The sequence below is a fragment of the Mustela putorius genome, unplaced genomic scaffold (assembly GCF_011764305.1).
Source record: "Mustela putorius furo isolate JIRA1106 unplaced genomic scaffold, ASM1176430v1.1 tig00000196_pilon_pilon_pilon, whole genome shotgun sequence".
Classification (NCBI taxonomy): domain Eukaryota; kingdom Metazoa; phylum Chordata; class Mammalia; order Carnivora; family Mustelidae; genus Mustela; species Mustela putorius.
The window spans coordinates 12,158,774-12,180,080 of record NW_025421310.1 but is presented as its reverse complement, the minus strand read 5'-3'; the positions used below and the strand labels follow the sequence as shown (position 1 = coordinate 12,180,080).

The 21,307-nt window shown below is 47.6% G+C and overlaps 1 protein-coding gene across 6 annotated transcripts in view; it reads right to left on the bottom strand.

Moving 5' to 3' along the window:
• Positions 1-3,365: 3,365 nt before the first annotated feature.
• Positions 3,366-21,307, bottom strand: part of ZNF541 (zinc finger protein 541) — a 41,903-nt gene continuing 23,961 nt past the window's right edge. For all 6 annotated transcript variants that reach the window (XM_045077101.1, XM_045077104.1, XM_045077103.1 and 3 more), the window contains 8 exons: positions 14,855-14,918; positions 14,084-14,226; positions 13,599-13,702; positions 12,492-12,567; positions 11,840-11,928; positions 4,569-4,709; positions 4,201-4,382; positions 3,366-4,087 (listed from right to left, as the gene is read on the bottom strand). In XM_045077101.1, the coding sequence (XP_044933036.1) occupies positions 3,919-4,087; positions 4,201-4,382; positions 4,569-4,709; positions 11,840-11,928; positions 12,492-12,567; positions 13,599-13,702; positions 14,084-14,226; positions 14,855-14,918 (968 nt within the window). In that variant the 3' untranslated portion in view covers positions 3,366-3,918. The remainder of the gene's footprint in view (positions 4,088-4,200; positions 4,383-4,568; positions 4,710-11,839; positions 11,929-12,491; positions 12,568-13,598; positions 13,703-14,083; positions 14,227-14,854; positions 14,919-21,307) is intronic.

The following is a 21,307-nucleotide window of genomic DNA, read 5'->3' as shown; positions in this document are numbered from 1 at the left end:
GTAGGATATGTCAGAGACACAGGAGCCAACTGGAAGAGCTCCCAATGGCCAAAGCTGGAAGAATTTCAGCAACACATTAAACTAGTCCGGGATTGTCGTCCACTGTATAAAACGTCCCTGAGCCCACGCGGTATAAATGAACGAACGAACGAATAGACGGGGAGAATCGACAAACATTTTATGCAGAAGAGCTCTGCCTAGTTCGTGTGGACTCCTCCCTCCAGAACGTGGAGCTTGGCCCCTCACTCCTGCTTGTGGAGGTCCAGAGTGTGGTATGGGACGGGGATGGCAGGACTGTTTCCAGCGCAGAAACCCGAGAAACCCGGTCAGCCAGGTGGCTGGGGTTACCATCGATGGTGGTGAATCACACTGATAGAATGTGCTCTCAATACTGTGACATGAGTGGCACATCACTTCGGTGAAGGATGGCTCCTGACACGACCCTCTCCCCATCGAATCACAAACATCAGACAAACCCCAGCTGAGGCACATTCTTTGAAACACTTCACCAGGATGTCTCAACACTGACAAATTATTTAAAAATAAGGAAAGTCAGAGATACTGTCATCGCTAAGGGGAGTCTATGGAGACGTGTCCACTGTATGTAATCTGGTGTCCTAGGTGGGAACCTGAAACCAAAGATGTTAGGTAAAGACTAAGGAAATGTGAATAAAGTATGGGCTTTAGTTATTAATAACATGTCAGTGTTGGTTCGGTAATTGTAACTGACTGGGTGGCTCAGTCAGTTAAGCGTCTGACTCTTGGTTTCAGCTCAGGTCATGATCTCAGGGTTCTGTGATCCAGCCCCAGTTGGGCTCTGCACTCAGCAAGGAGTCTTCATGAAGAGTTCTCTCCCTCTCCCTCTGCCCCTCCCCCTGCTTAAGTTCACTCTGTCTCACATAAATAAATCTTTTAAAAAATAATGGGGGGGGCACCTGGGGGACTCAGTCGTTAGGCGTCTGCTGGACTCAGTCGTTAGGCGTCTGCCTTCGGCTCAGGTCACGATCCCTGCGTCCTGGGATCGAACCCCATATTGGGCTCCCTGCTGGGTGGGGAGCCTGCTTTTCCCTCTCCAGCTCCCCTGTGCTTGTATTTCCTCTCTCGCTCTGTCATAAATAAATTTAAAAAAAATAGGGGGACCTGGGTGTGAGGTATATGAGAATTCTCGGTACCATTTTCACAATCTTTCTGAAGAATCTAAAAATGATTCTACTATGAAATCTTCTTTAAAAAAGATTCAAGTTCCAGAGCCCTACCCCCTATCCAGAGCAATTCCAATTGTGAAAGTCGGTGGCAGGATTCAGGAATACGAATTTTCTTACAGGGCTCCCAGATGACTCAGACAACGCTGTTATTTGGGGGGGTGAGGGTGGGGTTTAGCTGAGGGGGAGTAGTTCACAAGAAACCTTGGCTCTGACATTCAGAGACTCTCTTGGAACACCTTCTTGCGGTGGCTGCTGTATTCTGACCACAGATCAGGCGGGGGTGGTGGTGGGGGGGGGTCTGGATTGCCACAGGCATTTTTGGTTCCTTGTCGGTCTGAGCGGGGCTATTATAAAAGCTCCAGTTTGTTTAACACTGTTAATTTCAGGGCGATTTGTTATGCAGCACCAGAGAACTAACAGACCATCACCCACCCGTTAGGTCAGGGTCTTTCATTTCCAGCAGCTGAGCTTGTCCTCCTGGGCAGGATGTAAACAGTGAGAGCAGGAGGGCGCTTTTAACAGCTGCTGCCCAGGTCCTGTGGTGCACCCTGCAGAAAGCGTTTACCTCTTCTCATTGAACCAGGACGTGGGGGCAGGTACTTTCCATCCCATTGTACAGACTGAGAACACGGAGGCTAAAACAGGGAAAGTGACTTGTCCAAGGTCACAAAGAAAGACAAGTCAGGCTGTAAATTCTGGCGCCAAGGAATTCCGGCGCCTGAGCCCTGTCCCTTAACCACAAGGGTCCTCAGTGCTTTAAACTCAACTTGCTCCTCTGCTCCCACTCCAGTCCTGGCTTTAAGATTGATTTAGCCACACTGTGGCCCCCTGGGATGGCTCCTGATACCGCCCTCTGCCCGCATCCCCCTAACCCCATCCCTCAGTCCCTCTGAATGCAGCACCCGCTCTGCTCTGACACAATCGCACCTCGAGGCAATCAGTCCTCTGAGGAATCCCTGCTCTTCCCTGTCTGACTTACTGACATCCACTCAGGCGCCAAACCCCAGAGCTGCCACGTCAGCCCTGACCTCTCCCTTACCACCTCTCCCTGGGAGGGGACCCGCCAGCAAGGTGGAGTCTTCCCCCAAGATGCTTCCCTACTCCCCAAATTTCTGTCTCTCTTCAGCCCAGGCCACCGTCGCACCTTCTCACCACCGTGTCTACTGTCTATGCTTGCCCTCTTGCCTCCTACAAGCTCCACAAAGCAGCTGGGGGACCTTAGACCATCCTCCACTCGCCCCTGTGCCAGGGCGCTCAGCTGTGCTACAGCCTGGAACCCAGACCATGGCCCCAGCAGCCTCCTCGGTGTGGCCTTCCCTGGCTGGCCACCGTCTGCCACTTCCCAGACACGGCCTAGGACTTGGCCCCCCCCACTTTATTTTCTTCATGTCACCCTATGGTAGACACACTGTCTCCCTGCCCAGTAGCCCTCTCTGTGTCCCCTTCTTTTTCTGGCAAACCAAATTCCAGTTTTGACCTGGTGGTAACAAACTTGAGGGATAACACTGGGTTCCACCGGTTCCTGGAGACACAGCCGGAGTGTCCGGGAAAACCGTGGCTGTCTTCCTTCCAGCTGTCAGGGATCCGTGGATAAAGGGCAGGTGCTACAGTTAGCCAGCAGGACAAAAGAGGCATCCTGCCGGGGGCTGCTACCAGCTCTCCTGGCTCTTCCGAAGGGACAGGAGGAAGGGACGGAGAGGGCCATGTTCTTTTACCCCGCAGCCTCCAGAGGTCTGGGTGTTAGAGTAGAAAGAGGTGATTGCTGTGGCAGGCCCCCTGTGGGTGCTCCTGACCTCACAGCTGAGCCCCAGGGGGGCCACCACCCATCCCTGCACCAGAGCCTTCGTGTCCCTCCACATCCCATATCCCCTTTCCATTCCTTTATCACCGCGACTCTCCCACTCTGACGAAGGAAGAAGCTCTGCAAGGAGAGGGGCTCTGTTTCTCCTGCGTCCCTGTAGCCCCACTGCACAGATTGGGCTCCCTGGGGCTTACACTCTACGGTGGGCACTTGCTAAATTCTGGCTGAGCGCATGGGGCCCCTGGCTTCTCTCCTTCGGGATCGGGGTTCCCCTGACTCATCTCCGTGGCTCCAGCGAGTAGCAGGGGCTCAAACGCCTTTGTCGGATCAACAGGCCAGGGAAGCCAGGAGACAGCTGCTCAAGAACCCAATTTAATAAGATTTACAAGTCGACACGTACAAAAAAAACCTAACAATGTACAAGTCATTGCAAGACTAGGGACTGAATCTGGAACGCAGAGACTCCCCCGGTGAGGAGGCCCCACATGTTGGAGATCTGAAGGTATCTTCCCACTGATTCTCTACGTCTTGGCCTTATCGAACAAATGTAACCAAACCCCAAAACTGAGGCGAAGATTTAAGAGCTACCCAGATCTACCTCGTTCCCTCCCCAAGCCTCCCTGCTCTCCAAGGAGTGGAACTGAAAGAAAGGGAGAGACTAATTAAAACCTAAAGAGAACAGAGCCTCTGGCATCAGCCGACAGTGGTCTGAGGACCGGGAGCTCCTCCTGCCGACTTCTAGCCAAATCCCCGCCATGTTTCCGAGCAGGGCTGACCAGGGAGGGACAGTAAGGATCGGGGGGAGGCAGAAGGGTGCCCCAAACACCCTGGAGAGGCCGAGGGCATAGTTGACAAGGCTGGAGGCCCCCATCCAGACTTGCGGCCTCGCCCCAGCCCCCGCCCCCGCCCCAATCACCACTGCAGGGGGCCAATGTCAGCCCCTATCTCCTCTTCCTCCTCCTCTTCCTCCTTCAGCTGGAAGGGCTTCACGGGCCACTTCACCCTGACGATGGGCTCCACATGGTCCTGAAGCCGGTGGCGCTTCATGTGGGCATTTCGACTCTTGATTTTGTCGAACACCCTGAGGAGTCACCAGAATGACACAGGTCAGAGCGGGGTTCAGGGGGCAGGTGGCTCAAGGGCAGCTGCCGTGGGGGGGGGTGGGGAGAAAGGGGGTGGGGACAGGAGTAGCACCTCTCACATTCTCTGCAGGGAAAGACACCCTGGCCCTCCACACTCCCCGGTGGCTCTGGGGTCCGCTTGGGGCCGGCATTCGGACTGGAGTTGAGAATGGACTCCCTCCTGTAACTCTTGGTCTTGATCTTGAACTCAGGGGTAGGACGGTGGCTGGGTCTCTCCCGAGGGCTGCAAGTGACCTGCAGAGGGGCAGAAACGACAATGGAAGGGTGCCAACCCTCCACGCTTCTCAGGGATCCGCTTGGCCTGGCAGGGAAGCCCTTCCCAGCGGGGGCCCTTCCCCCTTCCCCCTTCCCTGACTTGGACGGGCAGCGGCATCCCAATCTGGGCCAAACTCCAGCCCCACCTCCCCCCGGACCGTCTACCTTTGCTTCTGTCCTGTCTGCCTCATCTGTCTCTCTCTTGACCCTCTTTTCCAGTCCTGGGGCTCGACCACAATCAAACTTGATCATTTTTTTCCAGATGTAATAATACTCCACACACTGGGCCACAGTCTTTGTTTGGATCTAGCAAGGGAAAACAGAAGGCGGCTGTGGACAACACCCCATGAGCAGCCTCGAGTGTTGCCATGATGCCCTGAATACCTTCCCCATGAGGCCACTTTTGGAAAGCTTTCCTGAAATGTCCCTCTGCATGGCCTGGCGTGCCCCTTTGGAGCAAGGAGCAGAGAATCACAAGTCCTTGCAGGTGGCAAGCGGCTCAGACTGCAGACACCGCCACTAGCACCGGTCAGCATTGCACACGCCAGAGGGCAGGTCCATCCCAGGGATCCTCCCCTGTGGGAAGGTACACTGGAAGGCATACCACTAGGGTGTTCACAGGGAAATCACACCCAGGAGCCTCGCATTTGCCAGCTGGGACCAATGACAGCAGAATGCCCTGAGGCAGTGGGGGCCACACAGCCTTTGGGACAGTGATGCAGGGCCATGGAGTCCAGAGGAAGTGGCCCATGAGAGAAGGAAGGGGCTCTGAAGGCATGGCTAGATCCTGGCCATGCAGACCACCACCATGTGCTCCTCCCTCCACTAAGAAGTGATCCCGTTAACAATACCTTCTGTGAAAACAAAACAGGATGGAAAAGTTTCATTGCCCCGGAGACAACGTTTCTCAGGTAAATGCAACTGGCCATTTAGTATCTGGAGCTCACTTCAGGACATTCCTTCTCTGTGTGAGTTTTTTTTTGGGCTGTGTGGGCCTTTACAAAGTAAGAATAAAATTTCCTGGGACACCCCCTGTCCATTTCCTAGGACATCCTTGGCTGAAATACCTGCCAATGGGGGAACCTGAAGAACAATAGAGAACTCCTCTTTCCCCAGTGCAATAAACCTGGACATCACCTGTCCTAGGAAATGGCACTAAGTTAAAAAAAAAAAAAAAGCCAAGAAGCTGAACTTGTGCTTCCAAACAAAACAGGGTAACAGGAGGAGCTGGGTCTCCCTCCCAGCTGAAACGAGAAGACACAGGAAACAGTGGTTGGTAAGACACCAGGCATCGGTCTGAAAACAGCTTTCTGAGAGGCAGAAAATACACCACTACCTTGGGATGGTTTCCAGGCCACAGCCAAGGGGGAGGGACCCAGGCAGAGTCCAGCAGACTCCTGAGCTGAAAGCAAGGTGAGTGACTGCGGAGACCGAGGTGGTAAGAGTCCACAGGACAAAGGACAGTAGAGGAGACAGCAGCATGGAGAAAAATGCCAGAGATCTGGACAGGGTTCCCCTCAGGGATTCAGGGACATGCGTGTGAAGAGAACCCAATGCTAGGTAAAGACCCATCATAAGGGATCAGAGGGAAAGCAGCCTGTGGCTCTCAGGGGCCAGACACAGTGCCTGTCCCCACCAGCTAGGGGTGGGAAACCTCCTAATTCGTGTGGCATTGGTAGAGGAATGAGAAGGATTTTGCCTCAGAAATGAGAAATAATTAGCCCTAGAAAAAAAGCTGTTCCAGGTGCCTGGGTGGCTCATTGGGTTAGGTCTCTACCTTCGGCTCAGGTCATGATCTCGGGGTCCTGGGATCAAGTGCCACATCAGGCTCCCTGCTCAGCGGGGAGCCTGCGTCCCCCTTTCTCTGCCTGCTGCTCTGCCTATTTGCAATCTCTCTCTCTCTGTCAAATAGTTAAAATAAAAAATCTTAAAAAAAAAAAAAAAGCTGTTCTGGTACCGCCATTAAAAACCTAAAAGCAATATCCAAAAGGATCAAGTTGTTCTCACTGGTCTACACACAGTGATGTAAGGCAGTAAAAATGGTAGCCATGTGGGTAAAAATATAAGGCTTTGTATCTTAAATCTCTCTAAACATAATTGACTGTTCAAACAAAAACAGTAACAAGGTATTGCACAGTTAGTAACGTATAGAAAAGGCATAGCAGTAAGAGTATAAAGGCCAGGAGGAGAGACCAAGCCACTACTCTGTGGTTCTCATGCTGCACATGGAGCAAACACACAGCAAGGTGATGGACTTAAAGCTCACCAGCCCAGTAATCATGTTAGATGTGAATTGTCTAAATGCCCTCATTAAAAGAATGGATTTTTTTTTTAAGATTTGATGTATTTATTTGAGAGAGTGTGAAAGTGAGAGAGATCATAGAGGGAGAGGGAGAAGCAGGATCTCCATGGAGCAGGGAGCCCGATGTGGGACTCGATCCCAGAACCCTGGGATCATGACCTGATCGGAAGGCAGAAGGTTAACCGACTGAGCCACTCAGGCGCCCCAAGGCTGGATTTTTTTTTTTTTAAGCGTATAACAGAATATTACTCAACTCTAAAAAGGAATGAAATCTTGCCATTTATGACAACATGGATGGATCTGGAGAGTATAATGCCAAGCGAAAGAAGTCAGAGAAAGACAAACACCATATGAGTTCACTCATGTGTGGAATTTAAGAAACCAAAACAAACAAAAAAAGAAAAAAGACAATTAAGACAGATTCTTTTTTTTTTTTAAAGATTTTTAAAATTTTATTTATTTGACAGACAGAGATCACAAGTAGGCAGAGAGAGAGAGAGGAGGAAGCAGGCTCCCCACCGAGCGGAGAGCCCGAGGCAGGGCTCGATCCCAGGACCCTGGATCATGAACTGAGCCGAAGGCAGAGGCTTTAACCCACTGAGCCACCCAGGCACCCTAAAGACAGATTCTTAAACACAGAGAACAAACTGGTGGTTCTCAGATGGAGGGTGAGTGGAGGGACGGGGGAAATAGGTGACAGGAATAAGAGCACACTTACTTTGATGAGCTCTGAGCAATGTACAGAAGTACTGAATTACTATATTGTGCACATGAAATCAATATAACACTGTATATTAATTATACTTTAATTAAAACAAATTAAAAAGCACCATCCAACACATTCTACTTATAAGAACACACTTTCCATATAAAAACACAAATAGGTTAAGAGTAAGAAGATGAAAAAAGATATACCAGGCAAACACCCATTATAAGAAAGCTGGAATAGTTGGCTTTCTTATATAATATAATATATATAATAATGTAATGGCAGAAAAATAGGCTTCAGAGCAATGAATAATACCAGGCATAGAGGAAATCATTTTATAATGATAAAAAGGACAACTGATCAAGAGGACATAAGAATCCTAAATGTTTATGCACTTAACTCAGAGCCTCAAATACACGAAGAAAAACCTGAGAGGACTACAGGGAAAAATAGATCCACAGTTACAGCCAAATATTTTAATAACCCCTTCCCAATAATGGCTAGAACAAGGAGATGGTAAAGGTATGGGAGATCCAAACCACATTATCGACCATCTTGAACTGGTATTTCTAGAGCTCCAGTCAACAGCGGCAGAATGCACCTTCTTCAAGAGTACTCGGGACCCATACTAAGATATAGACCATATTCTGGGCACTAAACAAGGATCAAAAAATTTAAAAGGATTTGAGTCACATGAAGTATTTCTCTGACCACAGTGACATTAAATTAAAAGTCAGTAACAGAAGAACTCCAGAAAATCCTAAAATATCTGGAGACTCAATAACACACTTCTAAACAACTCATAGGTCAGGGGCACCTGGGTGGCTCAGTGGGTTAGGCCTCTGCCTTCAGCTCAGGTCATGATCTCAGGGTCCTGGGATGGAGCCCTGTGTCAGGCCCTCTGCTTGGCGGGGAGGCTGTTTCTCCGTGCCGCCCACCCCCGCCTACCTGCCTCTCTGCCTACTTGTGATCTCTCTCTCTCTGTGCCAAATAAATAAATAACTTACTCAAAAAAGAAATCAAAAGGGAAGTGAAAGCTTTGAACTAAGTAAAAATGAAAACCCAACATACCAAGATGTATCAAAGCAGTACTCTGAGGAAAATTTATAGCACCAAATACCTATATGAGGGAAGAAGAAAGGTTTCATAACAATGATCTCATTTTCCACCTTCTGAAACTAGAAAAGAACAAATTAAACTCAAAGCAGGCAGAAAAAATGAAATAATAAACAGCAGAGCAGAAATCAATTAAACAGAAAAAAAGATCAACAAGCCAAAGCTGCTTTTTGAGGAAAAATCAATAAAATCAATAAATTTGATAGATCTCTAGCCAAACTGGTCAGGAAAAAATTAAAAAAAAAAAAAAAAGACAAATTACCAGTATCGGGAATGAGAGAGGTGACATCCCTATAGTCAATGAATATAAAAAGGACAATATGAGACTATTACAAGCAATTTTTGCTAATATATCAGACAACTGAGAAGAAATGAATGAATTTCTCAAGAGAAAAACTATGAAAGCTCACTCAGGAAGATGCGACAATGCAAATCACCCTACATGTATAAAACACCTGAATTTGCATTTCAGAACCTTCCCGCAAAGAAAACTCCAGGCTGAGGTGACTTCACCACCAAATATTTAAGGAATAAATAAAGCTGATTCTAAACAAGCTCTTCCAAAAAATTGAAGAGTAGGGAATACTTCCCAACTTGTTCAGTAAGGGCCATATTGCCCTGATACAAAAGCCAAAGATGCTACAAGTAAAAAAGTCTACAGACCAATATCCCTCCTGAACACAGATGAAAACTTCTAAACAAAGTTTTAATAAATAGACTCCAACAATATATATACAAAGGACAAGACATTGGGACCACGTGGAGCTCATCCCAGAAATGTGAGGCCGATTTAACAATCTAAAATTGGTGTAGCTAGTCATGCTAAAATGAAAAACAATAACCATATGAGCATCTCAACAGATGCCAAGGAAGCACTATTGATACAACCTCATATCCTTCACCAAAACAAACTCTCAGCAAACTGGGAATAAAAGGAATTCTTCAACCGGATAAGCAACATCTGGAAAGACCCCACAGCTAATATCATACTTAGGAGGGAAAATAGGGGCTGGTTTCCCACTAAGATCATGAACAAGTCCAGAAGGTCCACTCACCATTTCTACTCATCAAGTTACTGGAGGTTCCATAGTGCAGTGAGGCAAGAAAAGATGAAAGGCAAGGAAGAATTAAAAGTGTTTTTATTTGCAGATGATATGATTGTCTATGTAGAAAATCCAACAGAATCTTCAAAAAAGCTACGAAAACGAATAAATGAGTTTAGCAAGACTGCAGAACAGAAGATCAATATTATTTCAATTTTATTTCTATATATACCAGCAAGAAACCATTGGAAAACAAAATTAAAAAGAGCCTTCCATAACAGCATAAAAAGTAGAAATACTTAGGAATAAATAGGATGTAACACCTATACACCCAAACCTTCAAAACACCATGGAGAGAGATTGAAGACTTAAACAGATCCACTTTGTTCGTTGGTAGGAAGACTAAAGATATCCATTGTCTGCAATTGACCTGGAGAGTCAACGCCGTACCAGACAAGAGCCTATCAAAATTTTCTTAAAGAAATTGACAAGCTAATTCTAAAATTCACATGGAAATGCAAAGGACCCAGGATAGAAAACACTTTGAAAAAGAATAACAGGGTTAAAGAACAAATCAACAGCAATAAAGAGCATGGTAACAGCTTAACAGTTCACAAATAGACTAACTGAACAAAATGGTCAGTCCAGAAACAAACACGTATGTATACGGCCAACTGATGTTTGACCGAGGTACCAAGGCCGTTGGCTGCAGAAAATGCATTCTTTTCAACAAAAGGTACTAGAAGGATTAAACGTGCGTGTGCGGAAAATGAACCCAATCTGTACCTTGCACGGCAGGTCAACCCAGAACAGATCATAAATCTAAACGTAAAACTGAAAACCATAAAGCTTATAAAGAAAACATAGGGGAAAATCTTGATGACTTTGGGTAGGCAAAGCTTTCTTAGAGATGCCACCAGAACCATGGTCCCTAAGAGAAAAATTAATGAACTGAGCTTACTCAGCATCTGAAACTTTTTCTGAAAAGACACTGTTGAACGGACACTGAGAAGTCAGACACCGGGAGCAAATATGTGCAGGGCAGGTATCTAGAAGAAGAGCTTTGGTTCGGAATGAAGAACTCCCACAGTTTAATAAAAACACAAACACCCATCCCCCCAAAAAAACATAAACAAAAGATTGGGAGCAGACAGCTCAGCACGTGAGGGTGTGGGGACGGCACACAGGCCGGGGGAAAGATGCCCAGCATCGTCAGTCCCTCGAAAGCGCAGGGAGCGAAGGCCGTGTCGTGTGCTCAGAAAGGCGAGAGGAGACCTGGCCGTGGGGTGCGCTGGGGAGGGCGAGGGGCCCCTAGAAGTCTCCTGAGCTGCCCGTGGGCATGTGAAGTGCCACGATGGCTTTGGATGACCGTTCGACAGCTTCTTCAAAGTGAAACATGATCCTCACCACACAATGCTCTCCTCCCCCTGCTAGGCGTTCACCCCACAGGGAAACAGTGCTACAGAAGTCTGCCACACGCCTCAGGGCTCACAGCGGCTTCATCTCTAAGTGCCAGTGTCTGGAAACCACCCAGATATCCACAGGCGACAGACCGAATAGCCAGTGGTACACCCACACAGTGACACGGTCCCTGGCAATGAACGGGGGTGAGTGACTGCTACTCGGCCACCCGGATGGAGCTCGGGGATGCTGAGCAGGAGGAGCCAAAGCAGAGCATGTGTCGTACGACGATTCCACTCAAAGAAAAAACTCTGGAAAATGCAAACCAATTTACAGGGACAGAAAGGAGACAAGGAGTTGACTAGGGACAGGGGTGGCATGAAAGAGGACCAAGGGGTATGGGAAATGGGGGGGGGACTGATGTGATCTTGACCGTGGTGATGGTCTTGTGTGGGTGTAAGTATACGAAAACATCCAAGGTTACACTTGGATCATGGGTCGGTCGGTGGTCATCAGGTTAACGGAAGAACAACCCCGCAGGACATCTGGTGTAGAAGGATCTCGGCCTTCATAAGGACGTGCACGGGCGAGCAAGAGAGGCATACAGACCATGCCAAGCCTGAGGCTCACAAGCAGACAGGCCAAGGTTAGCCGCCAGGAAGAGGCTCTGCAGAGGACACGGAGCCCTTTACTGGAGCATTCCTCAAGCTGAGAATGGGAGCATTCATTTATTTGAGCACTGACACATCTCTGTACTGTTTGGAGGTATTCACAACAATGTGAATGGCAGGGCCTTCTGCTCTAGCTGGGCTCAGTTGCGCAAGGCGAGGCCCTGTCTATGCCAGCGCACCTGCGTTCACCTTACCGTCTTGTGTATCAAGTAGAAGTCCTTCTTGTGGGCACAGAATGCCTTCTTAAAAAGCCTCTTCTCCATGGGGGTCCAGATGTCAGAACCTATCAGAGAAAGAGTCAAGCATGGGGACAGGACGGGGCTGACGTGCAGACCACCGTCCTTCCCAAAGTTGCCATCACTAAGCATGATCATGTGTCAAACATTCTGCTAAGCCCCTTACTTTCTTCATCAGCTACAGTCCTCACAAAACCTCAGCGGGTGGGGCCCTCATGATCTGTGCTTTACCGAGGCAGCCACGGAGGCCTGCACTGGGTGAGGGTCCAGACTGCCTGACTCCAGGGCTGGCACATCCACTCTCACCCCTGAAGCTCAGTCTGCCTCCTCCCCTCCCTGGCCCGGGGGCATCCCCTTCCAGGCTGGGCATGCCCCCCACCCCGGGAATCAACGGAAAAGGGGGAAGGCAGGATGTAACTAGCAGAAAACAGGCCCACGGAGTCCTGTCCCCTCACCCCCCACCACCCCAGGGAGAGGGAAGGCCTTTCTGGAAAGGCAGGTGAAGGCCCCAAGAGAACTCCCAAAAGGCACAGGTGAAGCTTGCTGTCAGGACTGTTTTCACGAGGTCTCAGCCGGGCAGAAACCACGCCCACACCCCCCGCCCAGTCACCTGCATAGCGGTAGTCGGCCAGCGGGTGAGTGTGTGGCTTCTGGGGCCCACGCAATAAGAGGGTCTCCAGGGCGACCTGGAACAAGAGGGGCCGCAGGATACTTTACACAGAGGGGAGGAAGAGTCTTGCCTCTGTTCCTTCCTTCCTTCCGAAGCCACCGCCGGCTCTCCCGAAGACTCCCCAGCCCTATACTCAGTGGGGTGGGTCCTCGGACCAGCCCACACCTGTGACCGCTGAGCGCAGCTGCCGTGGACGCTCCCGGGAAGGTGCTCCCGACCAGGAGACAGTGGCTGTGTGGGTTTGCTCCTGTGGTGCACGTTTCTTGCCATCAAGGACCAGCATTTGGAACAGCCCTGCCCTTGCCCACCGCCCCCTTTGTTTCCTTCATGGCGCTAATCGCTATCCAGCCACCTTCCGGAACTATTTGCTGTTTTGGCTCTTCTCAAATGTAAGCCCATAAAGAAAGGGACTTTGTCCTGTTCCCCAGAGTAACCCTTCAGGCCCGCTGTGGCATCTGTGGGACCCAGCGCAAAATGAAAACCCTTGTCCAAAACTTACTAAGGATTTCAAGATGACAACATGAGCATGAAAGCAATACTGGGGCCCCAAAGCTGGCCCCGGCCCCCACATCACAACATTCATTACCAAGCCTTCAGCGGAACCCCAGAAAGGTGGGTTGCCCGCTCTGTTGAGCACCTACTATGTGCCAGCCGCTGCCTCTCAGCTCAAGAAAGAGCAGGACCGTGGCACTGGCTCGGTGATGGGCCTCTTCCTCTCCCACTACTCAGCAAACTGAGGAGGGTCCTCAGAGGAGACACAGGCAATTCTAATGCACCAGCAGTTTTCATACACAGGTTTTTATTCGAAGAGAGAAAGCTCAGTAAGAAACCTGATGAGCTCAGGACCCGAGTTGGGTGTGCTGGTGGAGCCCGGCACTGCTGTCACACCAGAGCCCACCCCTGCAGCTCATGAGGACCACACCGATCCCAAAGCCACCGGGAAGAAGGACAGTGGCCTGCCCAAGCAGACCACACAGGGCATGCGCCTGCCGCTCCAGCTCCCCCAGGCACCCCCAGCCGCTGCCCCTGGCCCCGCCTCCACTTCACCTGAACACTGCCCCGGGCCTCGTGCAGGCAGTGCAGAGCGAGCTCAAGGTTGGTACCCCCTCCCGGCATCACGCTGGAGCAGGCCACGTTGCAGAGCTCAGTGACTGTGTCCGGCAGCCATCCCAGCAGAGTGTGAGAGAGGAGACAGGGAGTCAGCAAGTGCCGGGGAGACTTCCCCGACAGCACAGAGGGCGGGCTCCTTGTCACTGACCCCCTTACATCTCCGCTGAAAGTGGGATGAGGGAAGGGAGGGACAAGAAGGACAGGCACAAACCCTTCCCCAAACAGCCAAACAGCCGACCGGGCTTGTGGGCGGGAGACTGTAGCTGCGGAGAAGCCGTGCAGCACCAAGGGGCGCCCTCCCGCCTCCTCACCCCGGGTACTGCTTCTGGGCCCGAGGGGAGAATTGGGAGGAGATGTCCTCAGACATGGGGTGGGGGCTAGGAGCAGGGCCCACTGGAATTTGGCCCCAGAGCCTCAGCCACCTCTGTCCTGCGTTTCTGGGTTGGTCGTCACATCTCCCCATGGCTTCCAGACCAGAGAAGCAACGTGCTCGTCAGCAGCTGCCAGCGCTCTCTCCTGGAGCTCTGGGATCTCAGCCTGAAACCGGCTTCCTATGTTGATGTGTCTGAAACAACGCCGCACACACAGACACGTGGGAAAGACACCCGTGACTAAGACGGGAAATGAAACAGATACAGGTGGTCTTCCCCTCTCTCAGGCCACAGCCTTGCCCGATGCAAACCCTGTGCCATCTGCCAGACGTGTTCAGTGTCCATCATCCCTGACAGATACGTACAGGCATTCCAGAAACCCCTCAAAGGAGTACTTCTTTCCCTCCTCTCATTTTCCTTATTGCCATATCTCTGGCCTCAGGTGTCGCTGCGGGTCCAGGACAGGGGAGTACATGCTGATAGCTCTCATGCTTCTACACCCACGGCCATACTATCCAGCCACACCCTATGGACACTCGAAAGTCTGGACCATACCACCACCAATTTTACCTAGAACCCCAGGGTCCTGGGCATTTTGTCCCCGGGGCCCCAGCTATGGTATGTCTAGACAGAAAGAATACTAGGGGAGCTTCCCACCTACACCCACAGAAGTGCACTTCTCTCTTAGGGAGGCTCCATAGTGAGACCTGATCTCCTGTGACGAAGGAGCCCCGGGAAAACTGATACAGGCCCGCAAGGCAGGTAGAAGCACCCCCACTTTGGAAGGACGCACCCTCTAGTGCTAAGTCTATTCCAACTTACGGTTCAATGCTGATCTTGGTGTCATCCTTTACCATGCAAATGCCGAAAGAGCTGTCCACTTGATCTAGAAAACGCGACAAGAACAAAAGCCTCAGGAAGACTGACCATAAGGCCCTTCTGCCTGCCTTCGTGGCACAGCTAAAAACCGGCTCTTTACAGCTGTGTGGTAGGGAGAGTCTTCGAAAAATTAAAAGGAGAACTACTGTAAGATACAGCAATCCCACTTCTGGGTATTTTTTCTGAAATTTTATTTATTTATTTGACAGAGAGAGGGAGCCAGAGAGCACAAGCAGGGGAAATGGCAGAGGGAGAGGGAGAAGCTGACTCCCCACTGAGCAGGGCACCCGATGTGCGTGCGGCTAAATCCCAGGACCCTGGGATCATGACCTGAGCCAGAAGCAGATGCTCAACTGACTGAGCCACCCAGGCGGCGCCCCACCCCCACCCTGGGTATTTATCCAAAAGAACGCGAACCAGTATCTTAGCGATAACTGCACTTCCATGTTTACTCAGCACTATTCACAACAGCCGAGTGGGAACAATCTGATGTCCTTCGACAAAGGAGTGGGTAAAGAGAATGTGGTATTTACATAGGATGGAATACGAGTCAACCTTTTTTTTTTTGAGAGGAACCTCCAATAGGCAACAACACGAATAAACCTTGAGAACATCATGCCAGGCACGGAGAAGGAAATACTGCATGACTTTGCTTATGTAAGTATCCAGAATAGTCCAATTCAGGGGCACCTGGGTGGCTCAGTTGGCTGAGTATACAACTCTGGGGTTTGGCTTGGGTCATGATCTCGGGGTCCTGGGGTTGAGCCCCACATCAGGCTCTGCCCTCGGCACGGGGCCTGCTGGAGATTCTCTCCTTCTCCTTCTCTCTCTGCCCCTCCCCCCACCCGTATGCATGCTCACACTCTTTCTAAATAAATAAGAAAATCTTTAAAAAATAGTCCAGTTCATATAATCAAAAGTGGGATGGTGGTTGCCAGGGGCTAGGAGAGTGGGGAGTGGGTATTTACTGATCAATGAGCATAAAGTGTTGGGTAAGCCAGATGAGTAAGCTCTAGAGGTCCACAGTGCAACGTGGTCCCTATAATCAACAATGATGTTCTGAGTACTTACTCACTTAAGGGAGACTCATGTTAACTTCTTATCATCATAAAACACAATTTTTAAAGAAAGATTTATTTACGTGAGAGAGAAGTCAGGGGAGAGGGGCAGATGGAGAGGGAGAGAGTAACCTAAGCAGACTTGGGGCTGAGCACAAACCTGACATGGGGCCCAATCTCACAACTCTGAGATCATGACCTGAGTGAAACCAAGAGGTGGGGACTCAACCGACCATGCCACCCAGGTGCCCTGATAACACACAATTTAAAGAAAAAACTGCATGGAAGAGGCAGAGGAACTCAGCAAGATGACAAATTAACTGATTAAAAATTATTTTATAGAACAGGAAGCTAAGGTCTCTGGAAGCTGTCCTAAAGGCATACAGCATTTTAGGAAATACTCATTTAAGAAAATGACCAAATATTGGTAAGAACAGTGAAAGTCTATGGCATCTGCCCATCACTTCCCCACTGGAGGCCAAGCTCCATTAACAGAAGCTCTACCTGGAGTGCCTCACCCTAGGCAGGTGCACCCAAGGAGAGGGACCTCTTCTCTCAGCAGCATCCACGCTTAAAGAATTAAAGGGAGGTATGATGACTTCTTATCAAAGAGAGAATACTGTAAAGAGACAGAAGATTTTTAAAAGAACCAAGTGAAAATTTGGGGATTAAAAAAGCACAATAACCAGGGTGCTTGAGGGACTCAGTCACTTAAGTGTCTGACTCTTGGTTTTGGCTCAGGTCGTGATCTCAAGGTCATGAGATTGAGCCCCGCATGGGGCTCTGAGCTCAGTGGGGAGTCTGCTTGAGATGCCTTCTCTCCCTCTGCCCTTCTCCCAACTCTCAAAAAGAAAGAAATCTTCAGGAAAAAAAGAAGCACAATAACCAAGATTAGGCTCAACAGCAGATTTCAGCTGGTAGGAGAAATGATCAGCAAATCTGAAGATAGATCACTGGAGATTATGTAATCTGAAGACGGGAAGAAAGAATGGAGAAAAATGGAGTGAGCCTCAGAGAAATGGGGGTCATCATTAAGTGCCGCAAAATACGTGTAATCAGAGTACTGGAGAAAGACAAGGAAGGGACGACAAAACATGTGAAGTATCATGGCATTGATACAACAGCTGAAATCTGCCCAAATTTGGTAAATAACAAAAACAAAACCCCAATATATACAGCCAGGAAACTATAAACACCAAGGAGAATAAACACAAAGGGCTCTATGTCTAGACACATCCATCACAGGCAAAATGCTGAAGGCCAAAGATAGAGATCTTGAAAGTGAAAGGAGAAAAACAACTTGCTTCACGCAAGAGCACCCCAGTAAGGTTGACAGCTGACTTCTTGTCAGAAGCAACGGAGGTCCAAAGGCAGAAGGATAACATATTCAAGTCATTGAAAATAAAAAACTATCGACCAGGAATCATATCCAGCAAATTACTTTTCAAAAATAACTGTGAAATAAAGTCATTCTCAGATAAATAAAAACTGAGATTTGTTGCTATCAGATCTGTCTTATAAGAAATAGTAAAGGGGAGGGGAGCCTGGAGGGCTCAGTCGGTTCAGCGTCTTGAGTCTTGGTTTCAGCTCAGGTCATGATCTCAGGGTCATGGGACTGAGCCCCGTAGTTGGGCTCCATGATCAATGGGGAGTCTGCTTGAGAGTCTCTCTTTCCCTCTCCCTTTGCCTGCCCCCTACCCTCTATAAATCTTTAAAAAAAAAAAAAGAAAGAAAGGTGGAATATCATTCAGTCATAAAAGGGAATGGAATACTGACACACCCGGCAACACAGGTGGAACCTGAAAACATTATGCTAGGAAACAGTCAGAGAACACCACATACTGCAGGATTCCAAGTATATGGAATGTCCAGATTAGCCAAATCTACAGAGACAGAGAGTAAACTAGAGGTTACCTGTGGGTGGGGGTGGGGGGCAGGGACAGGAATGGCTGCTAAGGAGTGTGGGGCTTCTTTTGGAAGTGCTGACAATCTCTGAAACCTGACAGTAGCAATGGTTGCACAGGTCTCCTGTGACTAATAAAACCCACTGTATTCCATGCTTTAAAGGAATAAATTTTATGTACATTGTATCTCCATACTGATAATAGACACCTAAGAAAGTTGCTTAGACTGAAAGCAAACAATAGGAGATAGTAAGTAAATCAAAACAAAAAAACAAAGGGTGCTGGTAAAGGTAATTATATGGGTAATTTTAAGATTATAATGACATTTTTTAATGGACTCGAAAAACAATAGCATAAAACAGTATGTATTGTGGGCCTATAAAATATAGAAATATACTATGTGTGGCAATAAAAAGGAGTTGCAGTACAGTAAAGAAAGGATACCCCAGACAGTGACTTGAATCCACAGGAATAAATGAAGTTATCAGTAATGGTAAGTGAGAAGGGCAATAAAACAAACTCTATAATGCCTGCTTTCCTTTTTCCCCCTCCTCTTTAAAGACTCCATTGACAGAGAGAGCAAGAGAGCACAAGCAGGGGGGACAGTGGGGGGAGAGAGGGAGAAGCAAACCCCACACTGAGCAGGGAACCCGGATTGGGGCTCAATCCCAGGACCCAGGATCACGAGCAGAGCTGAAGGCAGATGCCCAACCATCTGAGCCACCCAGGCACCCCTATAAATAATGCCTGTTTTCCTTTATTGTCTTCTTTATTATAACACAAAATTACATAAAGTAATAATTACAACAATGTATTTCTGGGTTTCTAATATATATGTGTATATACATATATAACATAATATTATATATATCCATACAACAATAATAGCAGAAGGGTTAGAAGAAATGGAATTATATGTTTCTATATTTGATTAAATTAATATACAACTGAGCATACTCTAATAAATTAAGATGTATCTTTTTAAGTTCTACAGCAACTCCTAAGAAATGACTAAGAGAAAGTGAAAAATTAAAGGAAACGATGTGTTCTACAAGGAAATATTCACTGAATACAAAAGAAAGCAGAAAAGGGTGAACAGAAGGAGAAAATGACATGAGACCTATAGAAAATAAAAAGCAGAATGGCAGATATAAATCTAACTGCATCACTGGCTCATAAAAGAGAATGCTTAAACAAACCAATCAAAAGGCAGTTTCTCAGACTGATATAAAAATATGATCCAACCGACGCTGTCTGTGGGAGACACGTGTTATTTTCAAAGACACAAGGTGAAGGTAAAAGAACAGGAAAAATCAGACCAAGTGAAAAACAATCATAAAAGCCCTGGAATGGCTATTCTAATGTCAGGAAAATTAGACTTTATTATTTTTTAAGATTTATTTGCAAGACAGAGAAAGAGTGAGGGAGCAGGGTAGGGAAGGGGGAGAGGGAGAGTCTCCGGCAGATTCCTTGTTGAGTGTGGAGCCAACGCAGGGTGACCTCATCACCCAGAGTTCACAACCTCAGCTGAAATCCAGAGTTGGATGCTTAATGACTGTACCACCCAGGTGCCCCTGCAAACTGGGACTTTAAAACAAAAAATATTACTCAAGAAAATGACAAAATTCTTGTAAAAATGATAAATGATATCCTATCATAATGATAAAAGGTCAAGTCATCAGGAAAATATGGCAATTATATAAAAATAATGCACCTAAATCAGATTCCATAAATACATAAAGCAACAATTGATAGAACTAAAGAATAAAATGAACAATTAAAAGATAATAGTTGGAGGGGCGCTTGGGTGGTGCAGTCGGTTGACTGACTGACTCTTGATTTTGGCTCGGGGGGTGATCTCGAGGTTGTGTGGAATCGAGTCCCAAGTCAGCCTCTGTGCCTGATGCGGAGTGTGCTTGGGACTCTCTGTCCCACTCCTTCTGCCCCTTCCCTTCAGGCGCGCATATGTGTTTTCTCTCTCTCTCAAATAAATAAATCTTAAAAAAATAGCTTAAATATATAAATACTTTCAATGATGCACAGGACAACCAGGCAGAAGGCCAACAGGAAGTAGAATACTTGGACTAACGGCACATATCAGACATCTACAGTGTTTTCTGCTCATCATTGGGAGAATATATTCTTCTGCAGTACACATGGAACATTCTCCATGACAGAATGTATTCTAGCCCATAAAAATGCCTCGAAAAAAGTAAAAGCACTGAACTAATACAAAGTATATTCTCTGACCACAACAGAATTAAAAATCAATTTTAAAAAGGCAACTTGGAAAATTCACAAAGAGGCAGAAATTAAACAACATACTCCCTAATAATCACTGTATCAAAAAAACCAGGGACGGCTGGGTGGCTCAGTCAGTTAAGTGTCTGCCTTTGGCTTAGGTCATGATTCTGGGGTCCTGGGATGGAGCCCCGCATCGGCCTCGCTGCTCAGCAGGGAGTCTGACTCCCCCTCTTTCTCTGCCGCACCCCACCCCCACTTGAATAATAAATAAATAAATCTCTCAAAAATAAAATTTTTATAAAAGACATAAAAAAATCAGAACATGCTTTGAGATACATGAAAATAAGAATATAACATGCTGAAACTTGTAAAATGCAGCTAAAGCAGTGCTATGAGAGAAATTCATAGCTGTAAATGTCTGCATTAAAACAGAAAATCTCAAGTCATTTATGGTTAATCGGCTTTCCACAAGGTGCAGAGCCAATTCAAGAAGAAATGAACAGCATTTTCTTTTTCTTTTCTTTTCTTTTCTTTTTTTTTAATTTTACTTACTTATTTGACAGAGAAAGAGATCACATCTAGGCAGACAGGCAGGCAGAGAGAGAGAGAAGAAAGCAGGTTCCCCACTGAGCAGAGAGCCCGATGTGGGACTTGATCCCAGGACCCTGAGATCATGTCCTGAGCTGAAGGCAGAGGCTTAACCCACTGAGCCCCCCAGGCACCCCGGGAGCAGCATTGTCAGTAAGTGGCGCTGGAACAATGGACAGCCACATGCAAAAGAATGAGTTGGGACTCCCACCTTACACAATACATAAAAGTCAAAATGGATCAGACATAAATTTAAGACTTAAAATGATACAACTCTTACAAGAAGACAGAGAGACAAATCTTTGCAATCTTTGCTCAGGCAAAACTTTAGATACAACAAGGAAAGCACAAGTGACAAAAAATAAATTGGACTTCATTGAAATTAAAAACTTTTGTGCTACAAACAAGACCACAAATAAAATGAAAAGGCAATGCCCCAAATGGGAGAGAGTCTGCAAACCCATGTACCTGATAAAGGCGTTCATTCCAGAATAGAGAAGAAGCTTTTACAACTGAATAATAAAAAGATAACAACGCAATTCAAAATCCAGGCAAAGGATCTGAAAAGATTACAAACAGATGGTAAACACGCAGAATGACCC